The 13,318-nt window shown below is 46.4% G+C and overlaps 1 protein-coding gene across 7 annotated transcripts in view; it reads right to left on the minus strand.

The window, feature by feature from the left end:
* The window catches only part of CSMD2 (CUB and Sushi multiple domains 2), a 602,428-nt gene that overhangs the window by 192,902 nt on the left and 396,208 nt on the right, over window positions 1-13,318 (minus strand). For all 7 annotated transcript variants that reach the window (XM_086716392.1, XM_086716389.1, XM_086716388.1 and 4 more), the window contains 3 exons: window positions 11,102-11,317; window positions 9,495-9,683; window positions 4,551-4,720 (listed from right to left, as the gene is read on the minus strand). In XM_086716392.1, the coding sequence (XP_086572518.1) occupies window positions 4,551-4,720; window positions 9,495-9,683; window positions 11,102-11,317 (575 nt within the window). The remainder of the gene's footprint in view (window positions 1-4,550; window positions 4,721-9,494; window positions 9,684-11,101; window positions 11,318-13,318) is intronic.

A 13,318-nucleotide genomic window follows, 5' to 3' on the forward strand; every position in this document is an offset into this window, starting at 1 on the left:
GTACCTGTGGCTTCTTTATTCTTTGATCAGTCCTGCAAGGTTTGTGTCTCTTATTAGTTATTTTTCAAGGAACCAGTTGGTTTTGCTGACAATTGCTCCTGTATGTTTAGCTGTATTTATTCTGTCATTTTTGACTTTAAGAAGTCTCTCTCTCCTACTTTCTTTGGACTTATTGTTATATTATCCAAGCTACCTAGATCCTTATTTATTTTTAATCTAGGTGATGTGTCAGAGACTAACAGAGATATATTAAAATCTTCCACCCTGACTTTAACTTTATTTTTGTTTTTTACCTTTCTAGCAGTTTTTATTTAATTTATTCGTGCTATGTTATTTGGCACATAAAGTTTTACTGTGGATTGATTGTACATTTTATTAACATAAAAGAATCCTCTTTTACATTTCCTTATGAGACTTGAGAGAAATTCTTAAATTTATAACAAACTGATTTCATTTTTCTGTGCTTTACCATTTTTGTTCCTGGCCTCCATTCCATTTTTTAATTGGGTGATCCTGTTTTTCATCTCGATTTAATCTTTCCTCATCTTGGATTGCTCAGTTTTCATTATTGCCTATTTTTGTGTCATAAATATGATATTCTCTCAAATCCTGTTAAGAATACAAATTAGGAGCTTTTAAAGTTTTACTTCTTTGTTGCTTACAGAGGGGCAATTAGCTCACACTCTTCAGACCGGTCCCCTTCTTCTGATCTCTGGAATATTTATACATATCCCGTTAATTTTCTTGTTAGCACACCATCACAGAGGGAGAATAAAATAGGAGAATGGAAATGCCCAGTGGTGTCTAGAGGGGAACGGAGGAATTAGCGAGAAAAGGGCATAGCAGGACTTCTCCTGCTCCTGGTGCTAAAGTATGCATGTGTGATTGTGGCAGCCTCTTTTCTGATGAGCCTGACCACTTTTGTTAGGCATTGCCCTACTTTATCTGACTTGCTGACAGAAGCCAAGTCAAGCCCAGCGCATCCTGCTGAGAGGGAATCGTGGCTCTGTGTGGTCTCTCACACCTAGCACACTTCTGGAAGAGCTAATGGTATTGAGATCTGGTCCAGGCCAACAGTACATGGCATGTCCTTGGCTCCAGGCTCTGCTGCTCTGACTTAGGTGGCCTTAGATGTGATTTCCTTAAGGGTTTTGGCACTGAGTCCATGGGCAGGATTCACTTCAGGTACATGAATCATACTTTGATTAGGCCCTTTCTCAACGTGGGTTCTTTTTTGGATATTCCATTTGGCAAAAATTCTTTTAAGCTATATGTGAAATGTGCCCTTGCCTAATTTCCATGGGTGAGGGCACTTTCCCCTGCATTTGTATCCTTTTAGTCATTTCAGTGGGGACCTGTGCAGGATGGTTTCATATACATATATACACATGTGTTTCATTTGCCATCTTCAGCTGGAGGGTATCTTTCATACCATTGCAATTTAGAGGCCCTTCCTATCTTACTGAGGTCAGATCAAAATTTTGGTGGGGGCCAAAATAAAAGGAATTGGGTAATTAGGGGAGATAAGCTGAAGTATGTATAGGGGCGTGGTTTAAGGGATTTTCGGTAATTAAAGGTAAGACACAGATCAGGGGTCACAAATGCAAGTCAAGAGTCACTCCATGGGTCAGGATTACAAGACTATATGGAAAGATTGGAAGGTTGATCAGATGTATGATATATTGTATCTTGGGCAATAAATAAGGTGTGGAGGAGGTGACAGGTCAGGAGTTCCTTGGTGTGCACTGGGATTTCTTTGCAGGGAAAGGCAAGGCCTCAGGGTGAGGAATTTGCCAGTGTTCCGGCAGATGGGTGAGTTCCAGCACAGCAAGGACAAGGTGTTCTTGGAGCTGACTGGTGTGCTGGGCTCCTCCTGCACACGTTCCTGTCGAGGACGACCAGAGTCACAGGCTGGCACAGCAGTGCCGCTACGGCTGACACGGGTGCACGGCCATTCTGGAGACTATTTGGGAAAACAAACTGTGGGTTTCTTTTAGTTCTGAAACAGTTTTGTACCTGTTCATGTCCCAGGTTCTCCCTCAGGAGGACCAGGATCTGAGGAAAAGAGTTAGAGCAGGAAGGGATGACATGAAGCCATCCCATCTCCCTTAGTGCCTTGCCCTCCCTTCCCCAGGTTCCATTCTATAGGAGTTATGGGGGGCACAGGGTCCCATGAGTGGCCTTTGTGCCATGTCAGAGCCATAGCCCAGCCTTCTGAGGGGGACACTCAGGAGGCCTGGGCACAGCAGGAAGAAGGTCATCGGCAAGAAGGCGGAGACCACTATTAGAAGGCTGGGTGGCAGGACCAGCTGGGCAGATGGCTCTAAGACAAAGTCTGAAGACTGGGAACATCCCCCAATAAAACAGGAATTCATCCTTCTCTCTCCACAACCCTGCAGGACTACCTGGGGTCCTGCATCCTATACAAGTCCTCCCTGACCTCTGACCTGGGTTTTATGGTCTGTGTCTCTCCCTTCTTACCCTGAGTGCCTCAAAAAGTCTCTCTCCTCTCATTTGAGCTGCTCACCTGATCCTAAGACACCACATGGACAGGGTAATTGGGTGTGCACACCTGTTGACCATGTCTTAGGTGCTTCTTTGAATTTAGACCACCCTGGTGAAGAGGCTCAGGTAGCCGCCACACTCCATGTGACCTCTGGCAGCCAAGGAGTCCTTCTGCTGATCCTATCAGGCCACACGCACAGAACTGCTGCTATATTCCCTTTAAAACCTGAAAATTATGTCTCCAGAATTCTTTTCACTGCAGGGTTGGCAATGACCTTCATGCAAGAAGGGCTCTGCATTTCACCAATTCCATCTGCAGCTCTGAAGAGAAGAAATCACCTTGGCCTTGCTGACCCCGGTTATATCCTCTGAAGATCTGGTGTTGATGATGAACAAATGGATGGAGAGAGGTGAGGTCTGGGGGATGCCTGAAGACATGGCCCTTGGAAATTATAAAGTCTTGTATATTGCTCACTTAAAAGGAGATGCACTGTTTTTCTGTCTGGGGAGCTCAGAGGTTGCAAAGTAGAGCTTAAGAAGCCAGTGACTGGGGTGGGGGCGCCTGGGTGGCTTGGTCAGTTAAGCATCCGACTTCAGCTCAGGTCATGATCTCATAGTTTGTGGGTTCAAGCCCTGCGTTGGGTTCTGTGCTGATAGCTCGGAGCCTTGGAGCCTGCTTCGGATTCTGTGTCTCCCTCTCCCTCTGCCCCTCCCTTGCTCATGCTGTCTCTCTCTGTCTCTCAAAAATAAATAAATGTTAAAAAAAATTAAAAAAAAAAAAAAAAAAAAAAAAAAGAAGCCAGTGACTGGGCCCTGATCCCCCTGGGCTGCTTCACATATTTTATTTCAGGCATACCCGGTCCCAACTGGTCACCTCATGGGTTCAAGGATAATCAGTTTAGAGTGAGAAACACCCTCCAAATGCATGTGCACACCCACACCCACACCCACTCACGTACCCCAGCAAACACATGCCCTAGAGAATGAGTCAAGAATATCATCTCTGCTTAAAAAGCACAGTACATTCATCATATCCAGAGAGAATCCTAAGGGATGGGGATCACTTAATGGTTGCTCTTTGGATTTTTCAGAGTAGTGACCTCTGATTGTTTCTAATGTCAAGACTTCTCTGGCTATGGGGAATAAAACTGTATTAGGATAAGCTAAAAAAGTTTCTTGGCATTGGATGAAAATGGACAACTCTGTGTGAGGTTTTCCTTATAATCCATTTTAATAAGGCAGCTCGTTGACAAATTCTCCAGAGTCCATGCTTTGATTACACACATACTCACACACCATACATTACTGGAGATACACATTAATCACATACACACAAAGAAATACAAATTGTACGTGTGCTCAGTGTCATAACAATCCATAATCAAGCACCGTCACTTCTTTAAATCCACTTTCTTTAACCCTGCTGCCACACATGGGCCAGCACCATGGCATACTGAGCTGCTGAAACAGCCCTGCTAGTCTACAGAAACATATCCTCAAGACATACCCAGATGCACATGCACAAAATACACTGAGACAAGTCTGCACAAACACTGGTCCCTTGAACCAAGCAAACACATAGACTCAGATTCATACACACGTGGAAATGTATATATGAAGGATCTACATCCACAAACACATATCTACACAAATGCACATGCACATACACACGCACACATGCACAATCTATGAGCTCTTCACTATCCAGCATGATGGTCAGAGTCACAATGAAAAACCTGACCCAATGGCCACTCCAACTGAATTTATTATTATTATTATTATTTATCATGCAGTCAACCCGTACTCTACCACCTATGTATTTGAGAACAGTCAAGTCCTAAGCAAAGTCTAAAGTCACATTCTTAGACCTTCACGGACCGTTCTGTTTTGGGTTCTCACTTTCTCCCAGACAAGTGAGGACAATATCCTGGAACTCAGGAGGGAAGAAGAAAGCTTGGGTCATTCACACAGAGAGAAACAAGTAGGTGCTGAGCACACTTTTGTATACCGTAACTCACATCCTCTATGAAATCTATCAGTTTTACCTTGAGCACATCTCCTTCAGACAGTTCAAATGTCCTGGCTTTCAGCTGAATGCCCTTCCCCGGCTGGGTCTGGATGGAGTAGATGCATTCATGGTTGTTATTGTAGTTCACAGGAAAGTTGGGGGACAACAATGTACCCTGAGTGCCCGTGACTGAATTCCCACACTCAGCTGGAAAGAGAATCACAATAATCACAAATTAACCCCCATCAGCCACATGTGGAAAACAACTTACAGCGCTGGAGAACCTCACAAAGATGGCACGTTGTTTGCCTGTCTATCTGCCCGAATGCCTGTTTCTCTGTCCATTTGTCTGCCGGCCTATAGGACTGCATATCAAAGTTTTTTTAAAGTATCTGCCCATCTGTAGGCATTTTAAAGAAATTCTGCCCAATTTCTTTCTCTGTCTTATTCTGTGTGTCTGTTTCTCATCGGCAAGAATAGAGATTACCCCACCAGGCATCCTGTACTTTCTTAGTGGCATGAGGCAGCCCTTCTCCACACCTGTTCATACAGTATCACAGCAGCAGAATGATTGAGGGGGATGGCAGGGAGGATGGGGGTGGTCAAGTGAGGAGAGACGGCAGGATAGAAACTCAGAGGGGTGAAAACTGAGTAAGTATTGCTAGCATCCTCCAAACTTTACAAGGATTATTTCAATCATTAGTCACAACAACCAACCCCATAAGGTGGGCATAATTATCATCCCTGTTTTAAAAATAAAGGATCTGGTACTTAACCATTTAGATCAATTCTCTCCATTCACCGAGAGGAGGGGGCTGAGAGCCCAACCCTCCTGGTCCTGGAATTTAAGGCCGCTGAGGCTTTGGAAAAGGTTTTAGCATAGACCCACTGAAACCCTGTTTCATTTGACAGCTAATGAATTCACACCTTCCTCTTGAAGTCTTTTCCTCCTCCTCCAGAATGAGTCATTCTTTCCCCATTACTCCCATATCTTTATTTATAGCAGTCACCACATTTTACTTCACCTATTTGGTAACATTTCCGTCTCCTCCACTGTCGATCCTCTGGGATGTGGTCACATTTCTCTATGCCCAACACCCACTCAGTGCCATGGTAGGGCAGGCATGAGCAGATGAAAGGGGAGGTAGCTCGGTGGCAGGGCAGGGCTGCAGAACCCTGCAATTATCTCTCTCGGGTGTTTAATAGTTGTAGATCCTCTCCCTGTGCTTCCCTATATCAGAGTGCCTACCATATTGCACCCTGATTGCTTCTTACTTGCTGGCATCTTCCACCTAAACTGTGAGTTACTTGAGGGCTCGGGTCATGCTTAATGAATCTATGAACTTCCAAGGCTCAGCCCAGATTGTCTGTAAAATAAATATTTGCCAAATGAATGAATGAATGAATATGGAGGACACTGACCTCAGAAGATGTACCATCCTAAAAATAATTAGGTTCCAGAAGGATGTAAATACAAGTCCAGATGGCAGGCACATTATTTGTCTGGACATATGGAGAATTTGGAGCATGTCTTGAATCTCTGGGGTTGACAGTAGCAAGTCTGCTTTCTCCAAACTATCCCTCAGTATCCCTATTCTAGGCACAGTATTTGCTGGAAGGGCTCTGAGGTCAATCAATGGGCCACCGACCAATGCACCACCTAGTTAACCCTAATTGTCCTAAGCCTGAAGTGTACTGGGCTAAGGCAGTGTAGATGGAACTTGTGATACAGAGTTGAGTCTCTTGTGGTCTTGGTTTATATTCTTGTGTCCCTCAGGCTGCTCCTTAGACCTTTGAAGACCATGTCTGTGTTCTACAACAGGCCCTTAGTTTTTCAATGGACCCTACTCCCTGGGCTCTGTCCAGTTCAGGACAGCTTCAGTTTCCTAGTTTACATAAGCCATTACTATGAATTAAATGTTCACGATCCTGTGCCAAATCCGTATGTTGAAGCCTTAATCTATAATGTGATGGTATTTGGAGGTGCGGCCCTTGGCATGTGATTGGGATTAGTGACCGTATAAGCTGAAGAACTGACCAGAGCCCTGTCTCTGCCTTGTAAAGATACAGCAAAAAGGTTGCCTCCCGCAAGCTAGGAGAGGACCTTCACTAGACATTGAATCTCCTGGCACCTTCCATCTTGGGTGGCTTGGGCTCCAGAACCATGAGAAATAAATATTTAGTGTTTAAGCCACCCATGGCATTTTCCTTATAGCAGCCTGAACTGACCAAGACAGCCACCATTTGTCTTAGAGCCTGTTTGCAAAGTGTCCAAATATGCACGATGAATGTGCTGAGCTGGGGCAAAAAACTAAAGCAATAGCAGTGGACAGGCACCCCATGTACATTTTCTGGGTGCCCTGAGATGAGGGCAGGGATTTGGGGAGGGGGTGCTGAAGGCTTTTAGCCATGTTATTATTACTCAGTCATATCACATGGGCAGCACTCTTAAGCAGCTCTCCATTGTTTCTGGGGTGAAGCATTATTCCCCTCCATCTAGGGAGAGGCCTGTGGAGCAGTGAGATGAGCATGAACAGCCAAGTTATATCAACACTCTGAACCTCGCTCTCTTCATCTGCCTTCATCTGGGCAATAATAGCATCTGTATAAGACTATAGAGAATAAATACATGAGATTTTATGATAAAATAAGTGACCATATGAGGATTGGTCAGCATATAGTAGGCCCTCAACAAGCGTTATTCCTCCTCTCTTTCCCCATCTATCCCAGGTGAATCTACGTGGCTTACCTGATTCCATCTGGAGCCTTAACTGCCTGTGCTCTGGGACTGGCAGACAGCCCAAGAAGCTTCTTGGGAAGTGTGCATTAGCTGCCCAGTGTTCACGGCACCCTCGCTATTCCTGATGCCTCTTGCCCTCTGCCTAGTTCCTAAATTTGGCTTCCCTTAAGCATGGGCTTTGGCATGTTATGGGACACCTTTCCTGGTCTTGGCTTCCAGCACAACTGCTCTGTGCTCATCTCTGCCTCAGCATGCCCCTCTCCTCTTGCCCACCACCCAACACCTTTATGAGGAGGGACACAGAGCTGGTAGCTTCAGATGGGGCCAGTCCTTGGCTGACCACCAGAGCCTGACTCCCTGCCAGGGCTTTTGTCTTGGGCACCGGGGAGGGTACAGGAAGGTAAAGGGACAAGACATTTGCTTCTGGGAGAATTTCCAAAGTAACAGGGGAGATGAGCAGATGCACTGAAAAGCCAAACACAAGTATAAATGGAAACAAACTGTGCCGGAGAAACAAACAGTCATATGCACAGGAAAGTCCTGCCACTGACTGTGGCATCTGCGACTTCTGTCGTCCCCATCAGGAGAGGTCTCATTAAGGGCAGGGGCTGTGTCTTATCCATCAGTCTGGGGCTCTGGAGGCAGAGGGTTTGCTCTTCTCCATCACACCAGGGCTCCCAAGGACAGAGACATGTCTCCTGCTGCAGATTGGGTCCCCTGGAGTCAGGGCTGTCTCTTCCACATCAAGTTCAAGGGTCCCTGAGGTCAGGGGCTGTGTCACCCTATCACACCATGAATTAGAGCCCAGAGCTGTTCATCTCCTTCACAGCTGGGAATGTCTCCTGGTAACACTGTGTGGGTTAAGTTATCCAATTTACACCCACAGTGCATGTAGCAACTGGGAGCATCCCCAGGGTGGGCTTTCCCATGATACCTCCAGCCTGAGGCTCTGTTGCAGGGCTGGTGGTAATTAGAGGTGATTATAATTGCCGTGCATTATTAATAACACACGAAACAGAAGACAAATGTAATAATGAAAATATTGTGAGGTGTCATGAACAAACAGTAATTGGAATAATAAGTTAAAGAATGAGTTTATGTAATGAGATCAATGAGGCAAGAGCTTAAGGAGTGTGTGCATCTGTGGTCCTGAATAATCCCATTCAAGAAAGATTTTCCCCAGAATTACTTAGCTGAGGATGTTTTCCTGGAGAAGGAATGAGTTTCTGGTAGCTGGAGAAAAATTGAATGCACATGGGGGAATGTGTAGGTCTGAATGTGTGTGCTTCAATGTGTTCCCCGGGTCAGGGTGCGTGGATGCTGTTGGTGGGGGGGGGGGGGGGGTAGTTACAGGAGAAAGGATAAACTCTGGGATTATTTAATGGATCCAAATGGAAATTTGCATCCATGGGTCTTCAGGTTTGCTCTCTGAGATTGTGAGAGGTTATTGGTTATTGATAGATAACAATAAAAAGGTTATTGGCAGAATGATGATAATTATACAGCACCCCATTGGGTTTATGTAAATTATGTCATCTAAACTGGAATAAAGCCTGTGAGTTGAACATTGTTATCTCTGTTTTAGAAATGAGGAAGCTGAGGCTGAGGGGGTTTGGTGGCCTGCCTAAGATCTAACAGCTGGGAAGTGGCTGAGCAGAGACCCGACCTTGAACCTGTGTGACCATACAGGCCCAGCCAGGCCCATCTTGCCAGCCTGTTTACAATTGTCCTCCGCAGAGCCCCAGGCTCCACGGGGATGTCTCAGGCAAGGCTGACCTCAGGGCTCCTGTTTCAGTCAGTCACTGCTGCTTCCAGCTACGGGGTATACTGGGGTTTCATGCGAGATTTCACGGGACGCATGGGTTCTATGCTAACAGCTAGCATGGTAAGCACTCCACTATCTAGCCTGTGTTCCATCCAGCCCTGTGTGGCAAGCGCTGAGCAAGCAGAGCCATCAACTTTATAAACGAGGGCCAGCCAGCAATTGTCCCTGCTCCCTGGGCTATCATCCTACTTCTCTCCACCCCTGGAGCCTGGAGCTCTGAACAGTCTCCAGAGCCTGGCAAGGAGGTCAGGCCTCCCACCCAACGCCCCAGTGCAGGCAAGAGTGTGTGCTCAGGCAGTCCTCAAACCCAGGCCTATTGGCCTTTTGGCCCATATGTGTTTCGCTACCTCATACCAATCGACTAAAGTTTGGCCCACCCCATTAGTGAAGCAAAATGAAAGCACGTGACCACCTACCAACACACCTTGGCAGAGGCGAACTCCACAGGCGCCGTCTGCCCCCCAGGCACGTGATGCGGGCTGTGCCCTCCAGACGGTACCCGGGGAAGCAGGAGAAGGTCAAGGTGTCGCCTACGCCAAACTGTAAGCCCTTCCGGATGCTGTAGGCTGGGACCTCAGGCTCTTCGCAGGGCTCCAAGTCATATTCTGGAAAAGCAGCAGGAGAGCTGGGGTCAGACACAGAATATGGAAACATATAGACACAAACAGTGGGGAGTAAGGAGCCAGAGATAAAGACAGAGGTACAGAATATATGCACACTGACCCACAAAAGGTAAAGAGAAAAGAAGAGAGACCCCAAGATGAACAGGGATGAGAGAGACATACAGTGAGGTGAGGAACACAGTGCTTTGGGCTGTGGGGATGCCTCATACTGCAAGCAGAGAGAGGACACAGTGTTTCTGGAAACATGCTTCCTGGGAGTATTTATGAGGTTCCTCATGACTTGACCCTTCCCTCCTCTGTCCCTTCATCTCCATATTAACCCCAGTCCTCAGGGCTTGAAGACTTTCCAGCCTCTCTCTCCCTAGGCACTGACCCAGATAAATTCAATCTGCTTGGTTCTAGAGGGTCAGTATGTATGACCCAGCCGAAGGCAACTTACACCCGGAGAAAGAATCCAAATGCTTCACTCAAAGCTATGTCGGTAACACTGACACTTGAGGCAGATGGCAAGCATGATGGGGTGGCATTTATCAGCCAGGGATCTGCCCAATACTTCTAGTGGTGGCACAGAAGTGACAATTTCAATTGTTCCCCAAGGGTATCTCCCTCTGGGACACAGTCCCTGGGGCTCTATTTGGTAAAGAGAAGGAGGGTCTCTTAGATGGGAGGAGACACAGTGGCTGGATATGTCCCACTGGCCAGATTGGCCCAGGCACATGGCAGGTGGCTTCTGCTGTAGGGACAGCATGGGATTAAGCTGGCCATGTCCCAGTTCCTAGAGACCATATATCTCTTTCCTGTCCTGGGGAAATCCATGTGATGAGAAGGGGGTTCTGGGAGGCAATGGCACAAGAGTGGTGGGAGTAATTGGGACAAGAAGAATGAAGGGTCCTCTTTTCTCCCTGAATACTAAATTAAAGAGCTTTCTTTTCAGGGTTCCTAAACACAGAGATAAATATCTATTGCTACTAAATTAGCATTGGTGAAGAAGTCCCCAAACGATACTCAAATACTCCAATATGTTAATTTCAAATCCCCTTACTTTTTTTTTTTTAATTGCTGGGATTGTGAAACAGTGGAAGTGAAATCAGGAGAAGAATCAGGAGTTACTAGGGTAGGAAGGGACCTCTTAGTCCAACCAGTTGGGTAGGTAATTTTCAGAGTGAATCTTAAACACCTTCAGGGAAGGAGAGTCCCCCCAAAACCCGCTTCCCAGCCCATTACAGGGAGGTCTGTCCTTGTGTCTAACCCAGCTATCTTTTGCTGCAGCAGTGAGGTCATTCTCCCAGAGATTGGAAAGTGGGTCGATATCCATGGGCTGGGAAGACCAGAGGCTGGCAGCAGAGGGAGAGGCAGAATGTTCTGCCATCATTTCCCCCAGGGGACCTGACATGCTTTACCTGCAAAGGTGATGTTGAATCCTTCATAGGACATGGAGAAATCGGAGATGAAGCGGACCTGGGCAGTGAAGTTGCCATAGAGTCCAGCGCTGATGGGGGCTGGCAACCTTGAGCCGGTCAGCTGCCTCAGGGGCTGGGAGAAGCTGCCATTCTCAGTGATGAGGAGGTAGTCATGGCCACTCTCCAGGTGGAAGGTGTGGAATGTGAAGAACACACCTGCCAAGAGACCGGAAGGGTCCGGGTGACAAAGTGAGATGGCTGAAGCAGCCCAGATGCAAGACAGGATCTGCACAAACATTTGTGAACCTGTATCAGTGAGTAGGACTGCGAGCATGTACTGATTGATACATACAGGTGAACAGGAATGATTGCACCCAAATGAACCAGAACATGCCGCTGTCCATAAGTCAGGGAGAAGGACAACTGCTTTATGGCCATCAAATTTGAAAGGGAGACTTATGGCTAGATCCATGAGAATGCCTCATAGCCTTTTTTCATTCACTGATTCACTCACTAATTTTCAACAAGTATTTGTATATTTGATGGGTGCTTCCTATGGGCTAGGATCCAGGGTCAGGTAGGTACAAGGGGATATGATATACAAGACATTAAACAAGTAGCTAAGGGTTAAGCTACTTGTAGCTACTTCTAAACTACTAAGCTACTAAGTAGCTCAGTTGGTTAAGTGTCTGACTTTGGCTCAGGTCATGATCTCACAGTTCGTGAGTTCTAGCCATGTGTCAGGATCTGTGCTGACAACTCAGAGCCTGGAGCCTGCTTCGGATTCTGTGTCTCCCTCTCTCTGCCCCTCCCCTTCTTGTGCTCTGTCTCTCTATCAAAAATAAATAAACATTAAAAAAAATAAGCTACAGTTCAGAGTGACATGCTATATTGAACATAGTTCAGAATGTGCTAGGGGCAGACTGGAAAGCACTAAAGAAAAACAATAATATTCACTAACATTTCAGCACTAAGTATCTGTGTGTCACCAAGCCGTGTGTTTTAGTTGCCCTGTAGCTGGTCCCTATCAATTGGAAGAGAAGATATGAAACTCAGTTAATCCCACCAATGACATAAGTATGATTATTTTCGTCTCCATTTGACACCCAAGGAAACTGAAGCACAAAGAGATAAAGTCACTTGTCCAGGGTCAGCCAGCTGGCAGGTGGCAGAGCTCGGATCTGAAGTGCAGTTTGGCTGTAGGGGTTGACCGAGAAGGTTTTAGCTTCTCAAGCTATAGAGAGAGAGCAGGCAGTAACAGTGGCCAGGTGGTGAGGTAGGTCAGGTGGTGAGAAAGATGGGGTGGCAGGATCTTAACACCCAAAGCAACTCTTGAACTCATCCAGATGGCAGTTGTGTGTGGGTGGCCGTGTGTGTACATGCATGCCCACCCACACGTCAGCATGCCTATGGGAATACATGCCTTGGATGTGCTAAGGGCAGGTGCTTGGGTAGACTAGGGGGGCTGGGTCCACCTGCTATTAAAAGTCCATGGACCAGTAGCATGGGCATTGCCCAAAAGCTTGTTAGAAATGCAGAATCTCAGTCTCTACCACAGACCTTCCGAATCAGAATGTGCATGCTAACAAGATGCCCAAGAGATTTGTAGGCACATAAAAGTTTGAGGAATACTTCTCTAGATAATTACTGACAGGCTTTTGATAAATGATGGTTGGATCCAAGCTCTTCATTCTAAAACAGTTTAGATGTTTTCATATTTTTGCTTCTCTGTTGACAGGAGCTGGTGACCCCAGAGTATTTGGGATTCTATGGGGGTGGGTGGGCAGGGGAAACAGAGCCCCACAGAGGTGGTAGAGCCAGGCATGCAGCTTGTAATGCCCTGTGCCCAGACAACTGAGATGCATCTATTTATTTCCTCAAAGAAGCAGATCCTAAGCACATACTAAGTGCCAGGCCTGAGCTAAGCCCTGAGAAAAATCTCCCAGTTTAGTGGAGGAGACAGACACATCAATAGTGAGAGTCCAGAATGGGGGCATAGAAGAAGAGTGGCAATTACGCCTGGAGGGTTGGGAAGAGTTCTTTGGCATGAGGGATGTGAGCGTTTTGGAGACACACAGGTATGTGTGCCCACGTGTATCCTATACTCTCAATACATTAACATGTGTGCACATGAGAAACCATTCTCAGTCTACAGAGTTTGGGAAAAGGCTTGGTGGAATATATGTCCTTTCCTCTGGGCTAGAGCATGGGTTGGGC

This window comes from Puma concolor, chromosome C1, assembly GCF_028749965.1.
Source record: "Puma concolor isolate L17-30 chromosome C1, mPumCon1.1.hap2, whole genome shotgun sequence".
NCBI classification, from domain to species: domain Eukaryota; kingdom Metazoa; phylum Chordata; class Mammalia; order Carnivora; family Felidae; genus Puma; species Puma concolor.